The sequence below is a fragment of the Bos indicus x Bos taurus genome, chromosome 9 (genome assembly GCF_003369695.1).
Source record: "Bos indicus x Bos taurus breed Angus x Brahman F1 hybrid chromosome 9, Bos_hybrid_MaternalHap_v2.0, whole genome shotgun sequence".
NCBI classification, from domain to species: domain Eukaryota; kingdom Metazoa; phylum Chordata; class Mammalia; order Artiodactyla; family Bovidae; genus Bos; species Bos indicus x Bos taurus.
Genome location: NC_040084.1, coordinates 34,218,959 through 34,244,194, shown reverse-complemented (window position 1 = coordinate 34,244,194; position 25,236 = coordinate 34,218,959). Strand labels below are relative to the sequence as shown.

At 40.1% G+C, this 25,236-nt stretch overlaps 1 protein-coding gene across 4 annotated transcripts; it reads left to right on the top strand.

The window, feature by feature from the left end:
• The first annotated feature begins 236 nt into the window (after positions 1 to 236).
• Positions 237 to 18,114, top strand: RWDD1 (RWD domain containing 1). Of its 4 annotated transcripts, none has more exons than XM_027551144.1 (7): positions 237 to 536; positions 9,576 to 9,641; positions 11,801 to 11,931; positions 14,029 to 14,172; positions 14,820 to 14,952; positions 15,462 to 15,524; positions 17,817 to 18,114. In XM_027551144.1, the coding sequence occupies exons 1-7, from the start codon at positions 464 to 466 to the stop codon at positions 17,936 to 17,938; spliced, it is 732 nt and encodes a 243-aa protein (XP_027406945.1). In that variant the 5' UTR covers positions 237 to 463; the 3' UTR covers positions 17,939 to 18,114. The 4 variants fall into 4 exon arrangements, with proteins under 4 accessions (XP_027406945.1, XP_027406948.1, XP_027406949.1 ...); XM_027551147.1 differs by lacking the exon at positions 11,801 to 11,931 and adding an exon at positions 11,681 to 11,766 and having other exon boundaries at positions 447 to 536; XM_027551148.1 differs by lacking the exons at positions 237 to 536; positions 11,801 to 11,931 and adding exons at positions 1,960 to 2,065; positions 11,681 to 11,766.
• Positions 18,115 to 25,236: the final 7,122 nt, after the last annotated feature.

The following is a 25,236-nucleotide window of genomic DNA, read 5'->3' as shown; positions in this document are numbered from 1 at the left end:
AAGCGATCAAGAGCAGGGACGCCCGCAGCGTCCCGCCTCCAGCTAGACAGTCCCTCCCGGGTACCCGAGGCTGGCCTTAAGACCAGACTAGTAGAGCGAGGATGCGGCGCTGAGGGCCTTCTCAAGTTCTGGTTCTGAAAAGCCCAGTAACCAATCCTTAGGTGTCTGTGGCAAATGCCAGACCTGGTGTTTTCCCCATCCCAGCAAGTCCCGAGCGGGCGTGGGACAGTCAGCCCAACGGCCAGGCCCGACGAGTCGAACGCGGAACTAGGGAGCAGGCGGAGGCCGGCGCAGGGCTGTTGATCAGCAGGCCCAGCCTGGCTGTGGGCCCCAGGCCTCTCTGCCTGGGACTCTGCGCCTGCGCCCGCCCGGCCGCTGCCTGCTCTCCCGGCGCGGCCGCGGTCCAGGCTGCAGCACGCCGCCTGGGTATCTGGGCGATCCATGGGCTGCAGCGAGGGCCGCGATGACAGATTACGGCGAGGAGCAGCGCAACGAGCTGGAGGCTCTGGAGTCCATCTACCCTGACTCCTTCACAGGTGACTTCCGCGGCCACAGGCCGGCAGCTACCCGGGGTGGAGTGGGACGGACCGCTCCACGGCCCTCGACATCCCCTGCCAGGATGGAGAAGGGAACAGCCAGGCCGCGTGGCCACCTGGCTCGCCACTCTCGCCTCTAGCTCTTCTCTTGCAGTGATCAGACATTTACTAGTAACTCTACGGCTGTTCTCTCTTCTCCGCTAATTCCTTGAAATCTGAAAGTCCGGGCGAGGCTAGCAAGGTCCCTGGAGTGGCAGGCCTGGAATTCAGTCGGGTGCACATTGGTTTCTGTGTCGCTGCAGTCCATGGGGTGGCAAAGAGTCGGACACGACTGAGCGACTGAACGGACCTGAACTAACAGCAGCGCGAGGTTTAGTGAAATACACGAATGAAGGTTCTCCAAGTGGGAATAGCCTTTCCAGAGCCGCAGAAGTATCAGTTTTCACATTTTCACCATTATTCAGGCTGTTTTCTCATATTTGGTGTTTTAAAGTTTGTGGGATTCAGAATTCTCAAAGTTACCCAGGATCAGTTTTGAGAGTAGTCTTGTCCCTGAAGTTTGTCGTTTTTCTCTTCTCTTCTTTTTTTTTTTTAATGTTCTGACATTCTTCAGATTGCCCAATGAATGAGTTGGCTCAAATCTCAGGTCCACTGTAAGATCACAGGTAGTTAGACTTGTAGTAGGATATTAGATGTTGTCTAGGAGAAGGAAATGGCAACCCACTCCAGTATTCTTGCCTGGAGAATCCCAGGGACAGAGGAGCCTAGTGGGCTGCCATCTATGGGGTCGCACAGAGTTGGACACGACTGAAGCGACTTAGCAGCAGCAGCAGCAGCAGCAGCCTGGCTTCCTCTTGCTAGAAGCAAGGTAGTGGAGGCTTGGGAAAGGCAAGCGGTTGGCTCTGGGTTGGCCAGCAAGTTAGTAGCAGGACTGGTAATAACAGTTAGGTCTGGGACTGGGGTTCCACTCCAGCTGGTATGACGGGGAGCAGAAAGTTACTTGGTAAGTTGGGCTAATGTAAAATGGTAATGAGAAGTTCATTAGGTATATTTTCAAGGAAGAGAATTCTTCTGTAGTAAACCATCCTTCTGATGATTCTGAAAATGCTTCAAGATAAGCATATCAATATGCCTTCTCTCACTTTACACTCAGGTTTTGAGAGGTGATCTAATAAAGCCAATATGAGCGAGTATAGCCTAGGTTTGTGGGACTTACCTTCCTTACCCCGTCCTTTGAGTGTTGTGCATAACTGACTGTCAGAATTCAGAGTGTAAGGTAATGTTATTTTAACTCATGAACTCTAACCCCTCTCCCTTGTCATTGTTTAGCTTAGTTTTCTTAGCTCTACCCTTTGATCACTGCTTGCAATGGTAGCAAATTTTGTTCTGCTTTGCCAACAGGCTTATGTCTCTCAGCTATCCCTGTATAGTTCCAGTCCTGTTCATGTTCTCTCTCACCAGCAGTTCAGCTGTGCTGTGAGGATGTTAAGGGGATGAGTGAAGAGGGGTTTGAGAGTGTCATTAACTGGGTGAGTGTGTATGGAGTCTGGCTCCCTTCTCTATCCTTGCTGATGTATCAATGTCTAAATAAAACAGAATACAGGGTCAGTTGTTGGATATGCTCTTAATCATGACATTTGGTCATTTCTGGTACATTGGAAAGGGGACAGGCATGAGCACAGCATAGGCGGACTGAAGAAAGCACAAGATGTGCTCTTCTCATTTCTTTGGACATTAAGATATACTCATTAAATATTGTGCTTATAAACATTTGTAAAAGTGATACATTTTAACCCTAAAATAATTGGATGGTTCTTTCAAATTGTACTAGGGTCTGATATAGTTGGGTATGTGAAATTCTTGTCAGATGCAAAAGTGCTTGAGAATTCTGAGCCAAGTTAATAAAAGAAAATTTGTGGATCTTGGACGCCTCAAGTATTCTGCAGTATCAGCTGAGCCCTTCTGTCTCTTAATTCCTATCAGCACCCCTACAGTTGCATTAAATAAGTTAAAAGGAGTTGTCCTGATTTATAGTTATTTAGGAACTTTGGTCAACTTCTGTATGCAATCTCAAGGCAAAGGCAAGCGGACTTTGGAGTCGTTTATTTCTGTGTTTGGTCTTTTGGAATCTTTTGAGGATTTGCAAGGTGTACTATTTTTTTTATAGCTTCCTTATGTGTTGATGATTTCATATTTTAGTATTTTCATACCTGGTTTAAGAAAGAGCTTGTTTGTATTAGTTTGCCAAGGAACGATAATTGGTAGTTTTCAAATCTCATTTTGAATTTCATTGAATACTAGAGTTGGTAAGTGCTCAATGCTGTTGATGAAGTGTGTGTGTGTGTGTGTATATATATATATATATAATTTTTAAAATAAATGATAGAGTGCTGACAGAGAAGCCTTTGTTAAGTACATCATGGCCCCCTTGTGGAGGCTGAAGAGGCACTGCTCATCCAGCCGTAGACCTAGGCACATAGACCTAACCTGACTTGAGAACTGATTTCCTGGCTATTTGCAGAGAACTTTTGGCCCAGTGTTGCATTTGTTGTGAATTCTAACAGATCATAATACAGTTTCTTCTTTGTGTCCATTCTGTAACTTGATTGCACACTAATCCAATCCTCCTAACAACTAGTCTTCTAAAATATACATGGATGCTCCTGATGCCACATCCTCCTTCAGAAGTGCTTCACTTCACAAGATCCTGCTACGATAGCTGAATTTGGTTATTTCCATTTCTGTATCAAAGTCCCTGGCTATATATGGGGAGTTTTGTTGGATCAAATTGGTTAGCTTCAGGCTAGCCAAAGTCAGGTTCCCTAAATTCTGTTTGACCTTACAAAGAGGGGTACGTAATCCTGTATTTGCTTGTGTTAGTACCTCTGAGTTAACAGCTGTGAGCTTAACAGTTAGAATTGCATTTAGACTCGGGGCAGAAGTCATCTTGTGAAAGCAGTTTTTCTAGGACAGTTGCTGTCTAAGACCCATAGGGACTTCCTTTAATAGGGGCTGATCTGGTTTTTTGTGGAAAACCTGTCATTTGTGTGTCCCTGGAGTGTACCTTTCAGTTACTACCTCCGATTTCTTTGCTTTTGACAAAATTCTTAGTTTTGTCTAGTTTTCCATCATCTGCCCCTGTGTCACCTAACACTTCTCCTGCCCCTCCACTGGTTCCTTAAACAGTGCCCAACAACTGTATTCTTTTTTTCAAAAGGATTTTGATCCACTCACAGTGGTGGATATCTGGTCTCATTGTTGTTGTTTTTCAGTCGCTAAGTCATGTCTGACTCTTTGTGACTCTGACTCTTTGTGGCAGGCCTCCCTGTCCCTTGCTATCTCCCAGAGTTTGCCCAAGTTCAAGTCCATTGCATCAGTGACGCCATTCAAGCATCTCATCCTCTGTCACCCTCTTCTCCTGCCCTCAATCTTTCCCAGCATCAGGGTCTTTTCCAATTGGTCAGCTCTTCACATCAGGTGGCCACAGAATTGGAACTTCAGCTTCCACATCAGTCCTTCCAGTGAACATTTGGGGTTGATTTCCTTTAGGATTGACTGGTCTCTTTAGTGAAAGCTAATCTTTCCTCAACTTGCCTCAGCTCACAGTACGGTAGTAATGCATTGGAATAGGATTATCACTTCATGAGAACTCAGGAATAATTCATCTTTTCGAGTCCAATTAAGTAAGTTTCCCTATTTTAGTAACCTCCAAGCTTTGGAATATTATCCCTTTTCAATTTTCTGTGTTTTTTTTTTTTTTTTTAGTTAGGTTTAGCTATGACAGAAAACCCCAAATAGCTGGTTTTAAAAAGGTAAAAGTTTATTACTCTTGCACATAAATGAGACTTATGTAGCTCTAGTTCAAGATTTCTTCAAGAAGCAGTCTTCTTCCTAGTTCTCTGTCATCCCTAAGACATAGTCTCACCCTCATGGTGACGATGGCAGCATTCCTTTTCCAGGCAGTAGGAGAGATAAAGGAATGAAGGGAGCGGGAACAAAGAAGTAAAAGACAGCAGTTCCTTAAGGAAATTTCCTCAAAAACTATCAAAGGACTTACTTCCTTCTATCCCATTGGCTGTAACTCAGTCATTTGGTGAGACCTAACTGAAGGGAGGCTGGGAAAGACAGTTTTTATTCTGGATGGGCAATACACTCAGTTAAAAATGGTGTAACTGAAAAAAGGGGAGAGTGGCTACTGCAGAAATTAGCATTGTTCTCCAAAATCTTTGTTTGTTCCTGATTCACCATTTTTTCTCTGTAATGGCAATTTGGTGCAGTGGGTATCAGCTCTCTGTCCTTGGACAAATTATATAACCTCTCTAAGCCTTTGCTTCCTTATCTATTTAATAAGGAATAATGTAAGTGTGAAAGAGTTAGTCGCTCAGTTGTGTCCGACTCTTTGCAACCCCATGGACTGTATCCCACCAGGCTCCTCTGTCTGTGGAATTCTCCAGGCAAAAATACTGGAGTGGGTAGCTCTTCTCTCCTCCAGGGGACCTTCCACCAGGGGCTTCCCAGATGGCGCAGTGGTAAAGAATCCATCTGCCAAGTGTAGGAAATGAGACTCGGGTTTCCTCCCTGGATCGGAAAGATCCCTTGGAGGAGGAAATGGAAACCTGCTCCAGTATTCTCGCATGGAGAATCCCATAGACAGAGGAGCCTGGTGGGCTACAGTCCACGGGGTTGAAAAGCACTGGGCACAACTGAGCATGAGCACTGATACTAGTGTGGAAACTTCATAACTGTTAAACAAATATAAGATACTGGTTCCTGGAAATTTGCCATCTTAGTTGCTGCTGCTTCTGATACTTCTGATGGCTTCATAACTCCTGTCTTTATCAACAGACAGTTTTGATTTCTATTTCCTCCAACTGCATGGGGTGATAGTCACAGCTTGGAAATGCCATCTTTAAAATTTTCGCCTCTGAAATTCCTCTTTCCATCCATACACTTTGTAGCCCTGCAGTTCTTTCATTTCCAGGCTTTTACTGAACATGGCTCTCATCACAAATTCTCATGGATTGGTAGTTTATCAGCTTTTATCTTGTTCATCATGGTCAGGCAGTTCAGTGATGTTCTTGCTAGTGTTCCCCTGTCCTCATTTACCAAATGGTTTCCTCACTTACGAATATTTACTGTCTTTACTGTTAGGACCTCAGTCTCTTGGGCAAAGACATCACATAAGTAATTTACAACACAGTGGGATGATTCTTTCATGGAGGTATATATAGAATGCAGCAGGAACTGAGGGAGAGGGGACTGAGTTGTTCTGGAGAGCTGAGGGGTCATGTGGAGTTATATAAACGAGACTGGGGGAGGGGGCACACGTGCAGACTTGTGACTCTGTGAGAGCCATGTGTGCAAAGGACAGGTAGTTGGGTATAGCTAGAATGTAGAGAGACACAGAAAATGAGGCCTGCCACGTATGCAGGGGCCAGATCACCAAGGGCCTTGTTAGGGATTTAGGTGTGACCTTACAGGCTCCTTCTCCATGACCCTCACCCTAGCGCCCCAGACACACATGGCGCACTGGAGGTACTGCCTCGTCAGACCTGCATCCCTCAGTACTCAGGCTTCTCTTGAGGGTTGACCTGTCATGACTGCTTTTCTTGCAATCTCGGTAACTATTTCCTCCTCTTGCTTTTGTTCCCCGAGTTTAGGACTCCTTACACAGCTGATCCTGGCCCTTATTTCTCTCTGCGTTCTCTCTGGTGATTTCATTTAGTCAAATGCCTTTCCCTGTTACCTCTTTGTGGATGATCCCAAATTAAATTCCAGCCCAACTTTCTTCAGCGTCATTTGCCCATTTCTGATTACTTGATATTTCCAGCTGAAAGCACCCTGTGTCCTTCAAATATGTCTGGTCTTTCATTTCTAGTCCTTGTTTTTGTTGGTGGTCCTGCCTGCAAATTCAGGTTGTCACCCATCACCATCTTCGATTTCTTCCTCTTCCCTGTTTCCATTGCTACCAGCTTAATTCAGAACCTCATTAACTTTGCTGAGACAATTTCAGTGGCTATCTAGTTTCATCCTGCCTCTAGTCTTGTTTTTCTCCTTCTGTTTTATGCACCGTTGCTAGATTTATCTTCTGAGTTTAGAAATAGAATTCTGACCTTATTACTACCACTAAAAAAAGCTATCACTATCCACACTAAACTTTCATCTGTTTATTTTCAACCTGTTTTATTCACCACATACATCCACCAATGGAATAATTTCTAATTCCTTGTATGTTCCTTAAGCTCTCTTACCATTATACCCTTGCTGCCACGTTACTCTAACCTGCATTCCTTTTCTCCATCTCTACTTACAGAGTCGGAGAAGACAATGGCACCCCACTCCAGTACTCTTGCCTGGAAAATCCCATGGACGGAGGAGCCTGGTGGGCTGCAGTCCAAGGGGTCGCTAAGAATCAGACACGACTGAGCGACTTCACTTTCACTTTTCACTTTCACACATTGGAGAAGGAAATGGCAACCCACTCCAGTGTTCTTTCCTGGAGAATCCCAGGGATGGCAGAGCCTGGTGGGCTGCCATCTATGGGATCGCACAGAGTATGCCTTAATCCACCACCTGGCTCCAGTGACTTCCCTGGAATTTCTCAGCTGGAATTTTTTTTTTCTTTTTAGGTGAAATTCTATACAGTTTATTTAGTCCTGCCAGTTGTATAGCTTTGGGCACATTATTTAAAAGCTTTTTATCCCTGTTTCCACATCTATAAAATTCGAATGATATTATATTTAATTGATTCTAAGACATCTTAACATTTAAACATTTTTGAAGTCTGAATTTGTCGAACAGTTGACTACATATCATAGTTTAGTTGGCAGTTCCTTTTTTCTTTCTTAGTGGTACATAAAGTAGGGTGCATTATATACTTGATGGCATCTTAAATTTGGTAAAATATGATGATAGTATAAAACCACCGTTTTGGTGTGAGAAATAAAGGGTCTCTGTGTAAATGCATAGAAGAGCACAAGTGCAAAGAAATGCTCAATAAATGTTAGCTGTTATTGGTGTCAGATCAGATCAGATCAGTCGCTCAGTCGTGTCCGACTCTCTGCGACCCCATGAATTGCAGCACGCCAGGCCTCCCTGTCCATCACCAACTCCCGGAGTTGACTGAGACTCACATCCATTGAGTCAGTGATGCCATCCAGCCATCTCATCCTCTGTCGTCCCCTTCTCCTCTTGCCCCCAATCCCTCCCAGCATCAGAGTCTTTTCCAATGAGTCAACTCTTCACATGAGGTGGCCAAAGTACTGGAGTTTCAGCTTCAGCATCATTCCCTCCAAAGAAATCCCAGGGCTAATCTCCTTCAGAATGGACTGGTTGGATCTCCTTGCAGTCCAAGGGACTCTCAAGAGTCTTCTCCAACACCACATTTCAAAAGCATCAATTCTTCGGCGCTCAGCCTTCTTCACAGTCCAACTCTCACATCCATACATGACCACAGGAAAAACCATAGCCTTGACTAGACGAACCTTTGTTGGCAAAGTAATGTCTCTGCTTTTGAATATGCTGTCTAGTTTGGTCATAGCTTTCCTTCCAAGGAGTAAGCGTCTTTTAACTTCATGGCTGCAGTCACCATCTGTAGTTATTGGTGTAGGTTCCCCTAAATTACAGCCTCATTGAACCCTTATTTCTGTAGTTGCACTGTTTATATTTCATGACATGTAAATGCTAAAGTTGGTTATGAAAAAAATGGGAGTGAAATACATCTAATATATTTTACGCACATTTGTTAGGAAAAAGAGGCAGAGCCAGTCATGTTATAAAAGCTTTACTACTATAATTGCCTTTTAGGGGCTTTTTCAACATAGGCTGGACAGCCTGAGACCTGTTAAAATGTGCGTCCTGTGAGTCTTTTTTCCTTTCTGACAAACCCTCTCTACTAGTCATAGGTGTTCATCATTGCTTCAGGTACTTCCAAACTTCAATTAGAATGAGGGCATATGTCTTGAAAATTTTATTGATAATATTTATGAAGACTTCAGAAGTTACTGAGTAGGAAAAGCTGAGTCCTTTTCATGGTGACGTCTTCAGGGAGCCCCTTATCAGAAAGAGGCTGCTGAGCTGTTACCAACCTTGGTAGGGTAGGGGTTAGTGCTTTTCAGGCCTGAAGTGAAGTGCAGACTTGTGTGCTCAGCAGTAGTTAAGGGTGGCTTGAATTTTCCTTTTTTAGTTTTCTGATGGTTCCGAATATGAGTTTTATTTGTTATTGTCTTTCTCTTTTTATTGTTTAGATCTTTCATTGAGCCAGAATTTATTGAGTTTCTAGATACTGCCTGGCACTGATCCACCAGTTCTCCGAGTTCTTACAGTATTCTTGTGGGGGAATAGATCATAAACAGATAAATAGTATCAGATAGACATCAGGCAGTAAAATAGCATATAAAGCTTTCTTATTTATGAAAATGCTGATTGACATGTCTTGCTTGACAAATTGGAAGTAATTTGATATTTGAATTCATGGATAATTTTGTAATTCCATGAAAGATGGTAGGTTTCAATAATTTGTGAAAGAACAAAGGTTTTAGAGACAATGTGGGAGAAAGAGATAACTAAAAGATAGAAACTCTTACAAATTGATATTTACTGATTGTCATAGAGATTCTGAATTGTATTTCAAAATATATAAGTAGAAAAATTAGTGATAATACTGAGTATTTATGGGTGGGTAGGTTCTGATGAAAAACATCAAACTTTTTTTTTTTGCCATTTCATTTGGAGATTTTTTAGAATGTGACTTTCCATGTGTGGGTGAAAATTTTGAATTAAAATATAAATTACTTAATTGATACAACTCCAAGAGAGTATCTATTACAGGTGTTTTTTCCCAGATTAAAGAAAACCCTAGATTTAAATAGAAATTGATGGATGTTTTATCATCTGAACTGTTGCTATTAAGTCTGTATTTGTGGAAATGGAAATACAGGCTAGGGATCAGTTTCCAGAACTGGGAATTGGTATTTTGCTAATAAGGAAAAGCATGTGCCTTATGTTAATAACTTAACCTCTGTGTATATTTTCTTGCAGTATTATCAGAAAATCCACCCAGCTTCACCATTACTGTGACATCTGAGGCTGGAGAAAATGATGAAAGTAAGTCTAATTAAAAATACTTTTGAATTTTCTACGCTTCTCTCAGGAATTTTATTCCTTCTGCAGCCATTTAGCAGGCCATTGGATGTGTGGAGGTGCTAAGGTTCTGTTAAGAATTTAGTATGATTGTTAACATGTTTCTAACCAGTATTTACTATGTAATAATGACTTCTGGAGAAACAGAGAGGAAGTCAAGGAGATTTTCTGGCAGAAAAAGCTTAACTTTTAAAAGTGAAACAGAAATGTTAACAATATAGCGGGTAGAGAAAGGGGAGGAAATTTTTGTCAATAAGACTTTCTGCAAGCATAATGTAGTGGTTGTGTGGTTTTCCATGGCATGCCATCTACTTTTTCCTCATTGGATATTTAGATTGTTTACTAGACATTTGCTGTAATAAACTGGGCTGGATAAATACCTACCTGTATTTTCCCTCTGTCTTTTTAGATTGGATAGTGTACTGTTATTTAAATATGTATATACATAAAGCCAGATAAAAACCAATATTATATAACTGTCAAACTAAGACAAATATACAAATTGAAATAAAGGAGCTATAAAATTAATAAGATCAAATTAATTTGGCACATGTTGGGAGAGGTGTATCTTAAGTTTATTTCTGCTTTGGTCAAGTTCAATTAATACTGTAATTTGATAAAAATGTTATATAAGTTGGCATTAACCCTGAGAATTTTTTTTTTTCCTGTTAAGCTAGTCAATTAAAATTCTGTCATGAGTAGTCAGTTACACCAATTTTAGTGGTATCACTTGATAATACTAAATCTGTCTTATAGAATTGAAAATGAGGTTAATACTGATATTACTGAAATCTGAAATAAAGAGATATTGGATACAGTTATTAACATATTTATATAGATGGATTTTATTTATATGTATAAAGTCTCAATTATACATGAGGATCCTTTGACATTTTGTTTAAAAGACTATATGCATAGAGAGATACTTTAAAGTATCCTTTTAATAGTACTTTTAAGATACTTTAAAGATACCAAAATGGTAACAGTGATTTCTTTCTGAGGATGGGATCATTATTGATTTTGTTTTTCCTTTAATATATTGCTAAATTTTATGTAATGAGTTTCTGTTACATCATATAGTGGAATCGGTAAATTAAAAAAAAAAGAAAACTTGTGCTAGCAATAAAATTTAGAAACATGTTAATTAAAAAAGAAAGAAAATGCCAAGAGACACTATGTATTTCTTACCTGACGTTCAATCTTATATCCGTAGATTCATAAAATTCTTTGTTGACATCATACACAAAAATACCAAGCCAGCAGATTTTGAGGGTTTTTTTTTTCCATTCCCATGGAGAGAAATCTAGATGTTAGTTTAAATCATCAAAAGCAGGAGGTTTTAATAATTAAAATATGAGTTACAGGAAATGGAGATAAAGGGTCTTGTTGACAAATAGGTTTTAACAAAAATATTTACCACTACTGCTCTGTTTTAGATTGCCTGGCAAAACTGAGAATTCATCAGACTAGGTAGCAGAGAGATACTTCCCACTTATGTGCCTTTAAGAACGTCACACCTATACCGATGTCCTGTCTGTGAACTGGCACAGGCCAAAGACTGGGGGAGAATGTCAGTGAGTCAGGTTAAAAGTTTCTCAGACAACCTCTCAAACTGTCCAGTTTACACCTGTGTCCTCCAGCAGTCCCTTAGCAATGCTCTGCTGGCATTGTGCAGATAGAAGTATGGACTCTGGAGCTAAAGTCAGATCTTCTGCACTGGACGCCGGCTCTGGGAGAGGCCTGGAAATGAGCCTGAGTTGGTACTTTTTCTGTGTGTCATGTTCAGTGCCTTTTGTTCATCTTAAGGAGGGTTTTAAAAGGAGTGTCTTCTTCATCCTCTTCTGACATGCAGTAAGATAAAATACTCATAAGTAGCAAATGTATTTCATGTGTTAGATGTGATCTTTGGTATCCCTGTGATTTGTTTTTACCTATATTTGTGGTATATGTTATGTATGTTAATGATTATCTGGTCTCATAGTAACCTTGTTTTCCTTTTGTAGGAGAATCTTTTGTGCTACTTTTCATTGACACATTGTAAATTAATTACTAATTCAACAAAGATTTTGACCTCTCTCTACATTTTAAGGTATTTGTATTAATCTCTTCTCTTATGTCTTTAGCTGTCCAGACAACCCTCAAGTTTACATACAGTGAAAAATACCCAGATGAAGCTCCCCTTTATGAAATATTCGCCCAGTTAAATCTAGAAGATAATGATGTAGCAGACATTTTAAAATTATTAGCATTACAGGTAAGGAAATAACACGTTTTGTAGTGGCATTATTTTATTGGCCTTAAATATTATACATTAATCTTGAGTCAGAAAATTAAATATGTATAACGAGTGTACTGAACAAGCAGAATTCATGATGCATGTGTACACACACATACACACACACACACATTCACAAAGCATCTTTATTATTCTTCCCTCCCATACCTTTAAAATTTGAATAAGAGAAGTTCTCCCTATACCCTTGTTTGAAACTCAAAAAAAAGTACAGCCCCTAAGCCCTCTGATCTGTTGCAGTCTAGTTACCTGCAATTTGGTGAGAGGAGTGGTGATTGATTTTTTTCTTTCCTATCTCTCCTGCTCCCTAAACTTATGAACAGCAATAATGGTTTATGACCCTTCCAAGAGCAGGTGTTTACTTGGAAGAAAAAATGGGTATTGGAAAGTTCTTACTAGCGTTCTCTGATGGGTCAGGCTAGTCACAGTCTAGGCGTGGTAGATATTTAAAGCTCTCTTTTACTTGGGTAGAGTTTTCATGGATTCTTCACAGTAGAGAGTAGGGAGGGCAAATAAAATCTTTCTCCACCATCTTAAAAGCAGAAGTCCTAGTTTTATTTGTTTTTCTAAGAAAAACTGACAGAAAACATCTCCACTGTAAATATGACTGGTATATTTCAAGAACTGTGGGTGCTTTCACTGTTGACCTTTTAAAAATATCTGGAGCTGTTAGAGAATGAGGAGTGAAAGAAGATATATCAAACATTAATTTATGCTGATTCTAGGTCCTGTTCACTTCATCACCCAGGGTGAAGTCATATTATTTCTATATCATTTAGTTTAAAGTGCTTCATTTGGAAACATTGTAGAAAGCCTGGAACAATATATTGTATTCAGTCACTCATGTATTAATATAAGTTTCCTGATCTGAGTGATTTTTGTTAATATGTATTTTATATTTTATTTATATTCAAACTCCTTTCTTTCAAAAGTGAAGTTTTGATTCTGATACTTACTTGTGATCAGAGGTATTTAGGGCATATTTGTATCTTTTTCTTAGTTGTATTAGTTTTGAGTTATCAAAATAGTTTATATTACAAAAAAACTCAGAAAATACAGAAAACAATGAAGAAGAAAATAAAGATTATTCTTAATCTCACCAGTCAGGTATAACTGCTTGTTAACACTTGGTGTGAATTCAGAAAACTTTTTCCTGCAGTAGCTAGCAGTGTCTAGCATGTTATATCATTTTAGTTCTTTGGGCATATTTTGAGAGCTGTGACACTAACCTGAATTTTGAAGGCAAAAGGATTTTCTACATAATAACAATGTAGATACTTTTATGATTTAACTTTATGTATCTTTTTTTCTTTCTTTTTGTAATGATTTAAAGCTAAAATGATGAATATATGCTGGAGAACTGATGTTGTTAGCTACTGTAGAAAAAGGTTTTCTGAATTCTACCTACATATATGATTATTACATAGAATCTATTGAAATATCTGTTTTCAGTTGAATATAGCAAATTATAAGACTTAAAATTTAAGATGTTGTATATGGGCTTCCCTGGTGTCTCAGCTGGTAAAAAATCTGCCTGCAATGTGGGAAACCTGGGTTGGGAAAATTCCCTGGGGAGGGAAAAGGCTACCCACTCCAATATTCTTGCCTGGAGAATTCCAAGGACTGTATAGTCCATGGGGTCACAAAGAGTCGGACAAAACTGAGCGACTTTCACTTCACTTCACTTTATACACACACACACACACACACACACACACACACATCAGTTCAGTTCAGTTCAGTTTGCTCAGTTGTGTCCAGCTCTTTGCGACCCCATGGACTGCAGCATGCCAGGCTTCCCTGTTCGTCAGCAACTCCCGGAGCTTGCTCAGACTCCTGTCCATTGAGTTGGTGATGCCATCCAACCGTCTCATCCTCTGTCGTAAATGATCCAAGAGTCTGAACTTATGGTGTAACTGAATTAGTGATCATATTATACATGTATGAGTGTAGTGATTGTGCTAAAACACCTCCCGCCCACCACTGGTTGGTTGTTTTTATTTTTTCTGAGAATTATGTTTCTAACTACAGCCTTTTTTTTCTTTTTTGGTTACATAGGCAGAAGAAAACCTTGGTATGGTGATGATCTTCACCTTAGTGACAGCTGTGCAAGAAAAATTAAATGAAATAGTAGATCAAATAAAAACTAGAAGAGAAGAAGAAAAGAAACAAAAAGAAAAAGAAGCAGAAGAAGCCGAAAAGGTATATTTAAAAGTCATATTTTCTTTCATTATTCTTTAAATCTGTCATTTGGGGTTTTTTTTTTTGTTTTGGAAATTTCAATAATTTGAGAGGAAATCACAAAAATAAGCACAAGTAAAATTTAATAAAGCTTTACTAAGTAAAATTTTAGAAGGGCCTTCATTTACTTGGTGGGCATCACACTAACGATCAGTTAGTTGGTTAAAGGTTAATAAAGTGCATGCAGGTAAAATCAAGAAATATCAATTATTTCACTTACAGTATAAAGTTTAGAATTATAAAGCTCCTGTCAGAATAATTTAAATATTTACTGAATTTTAAAGAAAACCTTAGATTCTAAAATGAAGTAAGAAATGTAAGCAGGGATTTTAGTGTTATGAATTGATGTATATTTAAACATATTAACACCTCACATATTATCTTTGGTTTTTTGTAATTATATAAAAACAGACTTTTCTAGAGTAAATTGCCAAAACCACTGAAAGTAGCCAGTGCAGATAGAAATCAGACTAAATATTATGGACTTGAAACCATTTTTCTCTTTGCTTCCTCTCAGTGGCTGTGTTCATTAGTCTAGAAGTTCATTAGGCTTTATTTTCTAACTGTTGTTTCATTTATCTGGTGACGTGTTTTTTTTCTTTCATAAGCAATTATTCCATGGTACTCCTGTTACAATTGAGAATTTCTTAAATTGGAAGGCCAAGTTTGATGCAGAACTCTTGGAAATTAAAAAGAAACGGATGAAGGAAGAAGAGCAAGCAGGAAAAAATAAATTAAGTGGTATGACACCACCTCCCACCCAATATCCTGTTCCCTTTAAGCCCTCCTGTATTACTTCTTGTATAGCAAGAGGATCATTTGGATAGATTTCTGTAAGAAAATAATATACTTAGGCATATAGGGCAAAAAGAGAGTGTTATCTCCATATGATGATGTTTCTTCACACATAATTATCATTAATTTTATGGCTTATCTTTAATCTATTGCAAGGGATAGATCTTCAGATATAGCTGCCAAGACTTTTAGGATCACAAGGCTTAAGAGTGGTGGAATCAAACCCATTTGTTTTTCTGGGACTAGGCTTTCACTTGTTCCATTTTAATGCCAATACATTTCATATGCCTTTTAGCTACTTACTGAGTTCATACATTTATTGAAATTCACAGAAAAATGGGTTTTCAGATTTTTTATATCTTTAACTTTTTAAAAGTATTATACCTTTTAAAGGTATTGTAGGGAAGATAGAGAAAAACTATACCATTGTAATTAAATATGTTTATTTCTTTTAGGGAGACAACTGTTTGAAACAGATCATAATCTTGACACATCTGATATCCAGTTCTTGGAAGATGGTAAGATAATACTAGAATTCCATATGTATATAATGTGCTGTTTTTAATATTAAACCATGAAAATCATAGTGATAACTTAATGTAAATTCTTCCTCTCAAGGCTCTAAAGAATCACACTTTGAAGAATAAATTCTAATGTTTGATCAGCTTATACATTAAACTATGGCAGTGTATTTTTTAAAAGTTTTATGATAAGGAAAATCAAAGATAGCAATAGGTAAACAATATGATCACTTTTGCCTCTAACACTTGGTAAACCAGGTCACTGTGACTCAGATCACCTATTTTCCTCAAAGTTATACTATCACAAATCTACGGGAACTGTAATCCGTGGTCTGTCACGGAGCTTTATAAAAGCTGCAAACCTGGAACTAACCAAAAGTCTTATATTTCACACCACTCTTACTGTCTTTGGAACATCTGGTGCTTTCCTTCTCTTTTTTATCCTAACCCTTATCCTCTTGCTGTCTTCATCTACTCATTTCCATTCACCTACAAATATCTATTGCATCCCTGCTATAAGCTTGGCACTGTCCTGGGCACTGAGGATACAGCAGAGAACACTTCAGATAAGTCCCTTGCCCTCAGGGAGCTGGAGGCCAGTGAGCGTATCTTAAATGTAGAGCTCCTTACTCGGTCACCCTCCAGTAGCTCCCCGAGTTCTGTACTCCATCATCCTTCTGTCATGCCCATCCTTCTGTGCCTGCTGGGATCCTCTAGCATCTGGCCTTTTGACCTTATTCCTGGACTACCTTTTGGAGAAGGGAAGAAGGTTGAGTATCAAACGTCTTTTTCTAAAAGTTTTACTGTCTTTACTCATTTTTGACTCTTTTTCCTGTTTGGTGGATCAAGTATCTCTTTATAGCCAATAACTTATCAAAAGTGCTCTGTTGATTCTGCCCCTGAAATGTCTTTTTAACTCTTTCCTCGTGATTTGAAAATTTGTTATTTTTCAACTGGACTTTAGTAGGAGCTTCATTATTGCCCTCCTCAGTCTCTTCCTCCTAGTGCCCTTACCTACCTTGTAGCTGCCACCTCTGAGGCAGTATTTCTAAAACCCATGTTTAATCGTGCCGTTTCTTCCCTTAAAAGTCCTCTGGTGGTTCTCTGCTGCTTAGAGGAAGGGGTTGACCTACTTTGGTCCTTCGATTTGGCCTTCATCTGTTATTTTCGGATGTTTTTCTTCATGAATCTTGTGTTCCAATTAGAAGGATTCAAGGTCTTAACTTTTTTTCTCTGCTTTTGCATAATGTTCTACCTAGAATCGCTTCATCCTGGCTCCTTTTCTTCTGGATAGTTTCGAATTTTTCATGAAGATATTTCAGATATCATCTGCTCTGTGAAGGCTTCACTACTTCCTGTCCAGGCCTAGTCAATTACTCTTTGGCCTGAGCATACCAAATTGTATTTTATTACTGAACTGCTTTTAGGCTTCATGAAGCAGGGTTTCTTCTCACTGAGTTGAATGTCAGTGGACTAGAGTCTGAGAGGGAAAGAAGGTGAACAGCGTTCGGTGGTTTAAGAGTACTGTAATATCCTACTTATGTGTACTACAGACAGACTGAAGAATGAAGCTATTTCATTCAAAGCCTGAGTATTGCTTCCGGTGGGGTTTAGACATTTGGAATCTTGGAAAGGCATGCCACTGGTTACAGGGGAGGTGGATGAGAGTGAAGAGCAAAATAAATTTGTCAGCTGATTATATGTATGCTGCTACTGCTGCTGCTGCTAAGTTGCTTCAGTCGTGTGTGACTCTGTGCGACCCCATAGACGGCAGCCCAACAGGCTCCCCCGTCCCTGGGATTCTCCAGGCAAGAACACTGGAGTGGGTTGCCATTTCCTTCTCCAATGCATGAAAGTGGAAAGTGAAAGGGAAGTCGCTCAGTCGTGTCTGACTCTTAGCGATAGTTGAGCTTTAATGATGTATATACATATCTTCAGTATGGAAAGAGATGAACTCTTGGTACAGGTCTCCTGGTCAGTGATAATCAACTTTGTATCATCGGTGTCTCTAGCTTACAACATGCCAGATCATAAATAATTCATTCTAGGAAGGCCTTTTTGGTATTGGGTCTTTTTAGACTATGAACTGGAAACCTGAAGATGCTCTTGAGATGTGTGAGTCTCTGTTGACCAGTGCAGATCATCGCTGGTATGATTTGCAGTAGGAGTTCAGGATTGTGTCACGTGCACTACAGCTGCATGTTTAAGAAGCCTGTTTGGTCCTGCCAATGGGTTGTATCTTTTATTTCTGAGTGTAGGACTGAAGGGGAAATCTTCTGTCTTTTGCAGCTGGAAACAACGTGGAGGTAGATGAGTCTTTGTTCCAGGAAATGGATGACTTGGAGCTGGAGGATGATGATGATGATCCAGACTACAATCCTGCTGACCGGGAGAGTGACTTGACCGACTGATGGACTATTCCCGTCTGCAGAGAGGCTTGACTGCCACAGCATCTGTGGCTATGCTGAGAGGGTGTTGATTTTCCTTTCTTTTTTCTAAGAAAAAAATAATTTTCAGGAGAATATTCTTCTGATGGCTTTCATCATTGAACTTAATAAATTGATCTTAAAAATTTCAAATATTAAAATGTTCACTTCCTCTTATTGGTGGGAAGAAGGTCAAATGTTTATAAAGTCATTTAGTGTTGGAAAGAGATCCTGCCAAAAACACTCAGGCTGGAAGATGTGCCATTGCTGAACACAAGTGTGTGTTTATGTACAAGGAATTGGAGTAGAAATTTCTGTGTGGAGATAGTGGTGACTTTCAAACTCTAAGGGTTTTCATTCATATAAAACATTAGAAGACTGAGTGAGCAGGGCATTAAACCTGAATTCTAGCCTTCAGACATGATAAACTTAAGTCTTAAAACCAGAAGCCCATATAACAGTCAGGAGTAAAATGGACTTTAGTCCTATAATAATACCTGAATCAGAATCATCTTTGGAGTTACGCAAGAGTACACTGCTAGACCATTCTCAGTGAAGCTTAATAAGCACTGAGCCTCAATCCGAGCCTCATGAGTGGGATCTCGTGCCAGAGATACAGCGACTGTGATGCACACTCCTGATGAAGAACCGCTGTCCTGCAGTTGTCAGGTCTATAAACTGTGACGTTCCCAACTTTTCTAACTGACAGTCTGAAGGGATCTGAATTCGTGGGATTGTTCACTGCACACATTCACATTCATGCACACGAGACCTTCATGATAATAGGGAATGATTGACTTGGGGGCTCTAGGCAGGAGAGCCAGGCTTCATGCAAGTTATCCAGTCTCTGCAGTTTTGGAGTATTGACTCTTAACCCCAACAGGAAAGCACTTGTGCTGTTACAAATGGCTGTCTGTGTTCCCAAGTACAAGAACTGTATACCCACAGAGCGGCAATATCCATGTTTATTTTTAAAGTCAGGCTTTATGATTAGAGTTAAGACAAAAGCATCATTGAAGAATTTAATACTCATCACTCACCTTGATCTTGAACAATAAAAAGAAATAGTAGTAATATTCAGTATTTCTATGCAAAGAGAAGTCCAAAAGTTTGTTATGTGAGATTTTACTTTTCCTAAGGTGAAATCCTTTCTGTAGCTAGTCAGTTGCTTAAGAACCTGAAAGAGTGGTTCGGTTAAGGTTAAGAAAAGCAGTGGTGAGCCGTGTAGCATGAGGTCAATAAGACTTGAAGTGTAAAGAATGATTACACTTGCCCCTCATTTAAGTCTATGTTTTATACCTTTTCTACAGGTATCGAATATGCACCTTTGTCATTTCAAATATAGGCAGAACCCAGTGAAATGGAAATGAAGACAACCTGGTTCGTTCTAATGATACTCCCACAGATGTTCATTTGCATAAAAATACACTGTTGACTTTGTATTCTGGGAATTAAGCAAAGACTGCTTCTCACACTGAAGCACACATAACTGCAAGATGTGTAACAGCGCGTGTGCGTGCTAAGTTGCTTCAGTCGTGTCCGACTCTGAGACCCTAGGGACTGCAGTCCACCAGAATCCTCTGTCCATAGGATTCTCCGGGCAAGAATACTGGAGTGGGTTGCCATGCCCTCCTCCAGGGGATCTTCCCAACCCAGGGACTGAACCCTTAGGTCTCTTAGTTCTCTTGCCTTGGTAGGCGGGTTCTTTACCACTAGTGCTACCTGGGAAGCCCCACCCAGTAACAGCATGACTGGCTGGTATTTGAAGCAATAATTGGCTCGTCTTGAATTACCAGTTTTGCTCTTGAATCAGGGAAAATTGTTTCAGTTTTTAACTTGTGTTAAATGGTATACAGTATTACTAGGTGAAACACCTACACAAATATTTGTGTTCGTTGCTGTATCCCTGGAACAATGGCACTGAGTAGACACCTGATTTTTGAGTGAATGAATTATGGAATAGAATGCAAGATGACCATGCATTTTAAAGATAAAATACGAGATTTCAAAGAAATGTTCTATTTGCTGTCTGAAGCTTTGAATAATGCTTCTAGTTTCCACTTCACATTCTTTGATGCCTTAGGAAAAACAGTGGGTAAATACTAATTAAACACGTCTAAAAGATTACGTCAGAGAAGGCAATGGCACCCCACTCCAGTACTCTTGCCTGGAAAATCCCATGGACAGAGGAGCCTGGTAGGCTACAGTCCATGGGGTCACGAAGAGTCGCACACGACTCAGCGACTTCACTTTCACTTTTCACTTTCATGCATTGGAGAAGGAAATGGCAACCCACTCCAGTGTTCTTGCCTGGAGAATCCCAGGGACAGGGGAGCCTGGTGGGCTTCCATCTATGGGGTCGCACAGAGTCGGACACGACTGAAGTGCCTTAGCAGCAGCAGCAAAAGATTCCATGAACATTTCCTAGTTGAGGTAAATCTAAGAGAGATGTCAGTAACATCTCTTATGAGTGAAAAGGATGAGGTCATTGACTGTAGTGGGACAAACTCCCAAGATACATGTGCCAAGAAGTAAAGCAATGCATTCTTGGATTCCAGAAGAAAGGATGTGGGTTTTCAATATTTATGTGCTAGCCAGTTAAGTGTTATGAAGCTACAAACAGTAGGTAAACTAGTACAAGCAGCTCCCAGTGTTAGTCTTTCAGAGAACGCACATGGCAGGCAGCAAAGTTAGGGATTGTATGATTACAAATGAGTCATGCATTTCAAGAACTAGGAGTAATTTCAGACCATTGATTTCTAAAGAGACAGGGAAAGTTTTCCACAAATGACACATGAAGTGTGAATTCCTATAAACAGGGAAGTGTGAAGGACACTAGCTTGCTGCTGCTTTAGGACCTGTGTCAGGGTAACAGAGATGACAGAATGTTGCCCAAAGGCCTCTTTCTCCTGTTACCTTTGTTGGGCAAACTCATCAAAGGACTTGGAAAGAAAGAGGGTGGGTTGGATTCCAAATGTACTAAATCTCTTCCATTAATTAAGATGGGAAAATGCTAGGGAAGGTTCAAGAATATTGTAAAGGGTTATCAAAAATTTTGACAGCGCTGTGGAGAGCCATAATGGCACCTGAGGTAAAAGGAAAAATTCATCAACTACCCATTTAACATTAATGAATTTTACAGCACGTATTATAAATCACAACTCAATTTAAACAAGTATTATGAAAAAAGACTCCCTCCCCCGGAGGATATGGGGGATGATAGGGCTGAAAGTATTTTGTCTAGGACATCAATTCCCCCTAGCTCTTATATAAAGGATGAAGAAGGGATAATAGAACCTGACCTGGAGTAGGGGGATAAGGAGGCTCCGAGGAGAAGGAACTCAAGACCTCAGGCAAAGCAGGTCCATGGTCACCATCAGTAGCTGCCAGTTTCACACAGCATACAACTATGCTGGAGGCCCTGGTGGAAGGAGAGACGTCTACCCAGGGTCTGCAGAGCTTGAGAAGACAGAACACAGGCCGGACTAGCTGAGCCCACCCCCCGCCAACCCCGAAAATGCAGACACTCAGCTTCTTCTGTGTCATATTCCCTTTTGAGAAGGAGAATAGGATGCAAGATAGGTTAGGAGGGGAGAAACAGCCGTGACAGAGAATTTTAATTGTCTTAATTAAATTTACCTCAAATCCATGTTCAACACTCAAGGAGATATAATCTTATAGTTTTATTACTTATTTATTTTGTTGGCAGGAAGGCGGATTTGAGAATAAGATGAATTGGTACAGAAAACAAAATATTTATTACTTATTTCACAAAGTACTTAAGCATGGAGTGTAATTCAATTTTGTTAGAGGAGAATTAAATTGAGGTAATACAATTAAAGCCTTGTCTTGTATTTGACTCACTGCTAGGAGGCAGTTTCAAGGTAGCAAGTAGCTTAGCTAATAAGCATGGATTATACTGTATTAAAAGTCTCCATGGGTATGGAAATCATGCAAATCTTGCAGTTAGGCTTCAAGAACATTAAGTTCTAGCAATATAACAAGACAGCAATGCTTATGTTGTAGCAAGTCAGAGGAGTTTCTTTTTTTTAATTCATATTTTTATGATAAAAAATAAACAAGGATAAGCATATGCCAAAGCATGGTTATGAACAGAGGAGTAAAATTTTGGGGAATTTTACTCTGGGTTACTATATGATACATTACTACCATTTCATAAGAAATTTTTGTTCATAATAGAGTCCTAATTGTTAAGCACACTGTATTACTGAGATTGCTTGTTCACTCTGTAAATGGTATTAAATTTAAATGCTTCTTTTGATTATGAAAAGGCCTGTATCCTATCTATAAACCAAATTGAGTACATTGTCTTGAAAATTTTGGGTTAACTGGTGCCATCTAGTGGTGAAGGAATCTATTGCTTTTTAATCACCAGTGTTTTGGGACGGCAGTGGCTGGCTCCAGGGACAAAGCAGGCAAACATCAAAACTAAACAAACAAAAAATAGGCAATCATCCCCTACACGTGACCAATTGTTCAAGTTTTGTGTCCCCTCCACAAAATTTCTGCTTTTGTTTACTCTTTGGTATCTTCGTCTAGTTGTGGGTTTTTAAATTCACTTGTCCAGAGAGTTTTTAGATATTTGAAAGATGGGCAAAGGGAATTAATGCCACCATCCTGCAACCAGAACTTGAGTGATAGGGTTTTGATTCTAGAATTTTATGGTCCTTTGAGCGAACTTGATGGGCTTTAAACTCCTCTGGATTGGATTGATATCACACAAAATTCTGTTTCCCAGATAGGCTTCTCTCTCTCTTCTTGCATGAATAATATTTTTATACGGTAAAAAAGGCACCCATAGTTGTTCCTTGAAATGTGGCCTGTCTTAGGTTCCCTGCCTAAATTTTTCTGCATCCCCGTTTTTCCCAGGAAATGACTCTACTGTGTTTAAACTTTAAATCAGCTCCCACTTAGAAAAAAATTTCAAAAAGATTTTTTTTTTCCCAACTCTCAATCACACCCATTGAAATAAAGAAGCCAGAGAATGACATCAGCATCTTCGTGGCATAAGATATTCCCTTTCTCCTCTCCTTTGATTTAAAACCAATTGGATATGTATAACCAAACAAAAGTGCCTCTGTGCACTGCACTAGGACAGCTGGGAGACACATCCATTGTCTGCATCTGAAAGGGAATGGATTGGACCTCAGAGGAGACTAGGGGGCCGAGAGTATCACAGCTGCTGTGGAGGGAAGGGGCGGTCGTGGCCTCTCTAGCAGAGGAGGTGGAAAGGGAAGTGTTTAGTGAAAATCTATCTGCCTGCTCAGGTATAGCTGGAAAGACCTGCTGCTCTCCAGGAGCACCTGGATCTGTGAAGCAAACTCTGATGTAGGAGGGAAAGGAAAGGGAAGAAAGCAGACAAAGGGAATAAGAGGATCACATTTCCTGTTGTCCACTCCATGATCTCAGCAGGAAGACAACTCAGTCCCCTGGGGTTCCCTACTGGGCTGCGGACACAGCCAAAGCCCCAGGTCCCATGCACATACCTCCCCACTCTGCTACCAGCTTCTTTTTAGGCCACAATTTTTAGGGTCACTCCCAACTTTTTTGCAAGTCAGATCCACTCAGAAAAAACAAAAATTTGTGCTAAGAGCCATCTCCTGGAAAACAAAAAAAAAGGTTTCTGTCAATCTGTTGAACTGTTGAATCAAGGTAAACACAATCTTCCCTAAATAAGAAAGGCATTTGCCCTTTCAAATGAGATTTTTATCACATGTTATGAAATAGCATAGTAATACAGTATCACAGGAAGAAAATGGCAATTCTTAAGCAAAGGAACTGAAAGACACATAATATTGCAATACAACTGATAAAGAATTCAAATGGCTGTTATGAAGAAATTCAACAAGGTACAAGATAACTCAGAAAGACAATTCAAAGAACTTAGGAATAAAATTAATTCTATGGAGCCTGTTTCTCCAGTTTCGTCACTAGCCTTGACTAATTCCGCAGCCTTCTTCCTCGCAATGATGACTAATGTCTCTACTTTTGTGCATGTTCGTGTGTTTTATCCCCATTTTACAAAAATCTTGGCTTCTTAGGTGTCAATCCCATGTCAGCAGGTAAGGAATTTGCTGCAATGCAGGAGACCCTGGTTTGATTTCTGGGTCAGGAAGTTCCCCTGGAAAAGGGAAAGGCTACCCACTCCAGCATTCTTGGGCTTCTCTGGTGGCTCAGATGGCAAAGAATACACCTGCAGTACGGGAGACCTGGGTTTGATCCCTGGTTGGGAAGATCCCCTGGAGGAGAGACTGGCAATCCACTCCAGTATTCTTGCCTGGAGAATCCCCATGGACAGAGGAACCTGGTGGGCTATAGTCCATGTGGTCGCAAAGAGTCGGACACGACTGAGTGACTAAGCACACTGGGTCAGTATGTCTTAATAATCAGCTAGTAATTGTCCTAAGTCATGTGTGAACACTTTTACTCCTCCTTCTTGCTGAGGTATATGGGTGTGAGTTGGTGTGCACATTCAAAAGTTCAGGCAGTTAACAAATATTTCATGATTTTTGCCTTTTTGGTGCACAGGACATCATATTTAGCTCTAGAATGATGATGGGTGGAGAGTAATACAGTCTCTTCTGTGTGTGCATGCATCCTTGTGCATATGTTCAGACCCCCTGCCAGACCCCCTGAAATTCATTGATTATCAATTGTTGATTATCAAAGTCCACTTATGACTCTCACATCCTCTGGAAGTCTCTGTTAACATTTCTGGGTTTTCTGTTCATTATGCAAGCCAGTATCACATCTGCAATATTGACCTTCCATGAAGGCTTCCCACCATGACTATGATTATTTTTAACAATGTCCCTCGGCCTGGGGCTTTTCCAGGTTCTAGCCCAAATCAAACATTCAAATCAAATGCAACATTCAAAAAACAAAGATCGTGGCATCTGGTTCCATCACTTCATGACAAATAGATGGGAAAACAACGGAGACTGTGGGACTGACTCTATTTTCTTGGGCTTCAAAATCACTGCAGATGGTGACTGCAGCCGTGAAATTAAAAGACGCTTGCTCCTTGGAAGAAAAGCTATGACCAACCTAGACAACATACAGAAAAGCAGAGACATTACTTTGCCAACAAAGGTCCATCTAGTCAAAGCTATGGTTTTTCCAGTAGTCATGTATGGATTTGAGAGTTGGACCATAAAGAAAGCTGAGCGCCAAAGAATTGATGCTTTTGAACTGTGGTGTTGGAGAAGACTCTTGAGAGTCCCTTGGACTGCAAGGAGATCCAACCAGTCCATCCTAAAGGA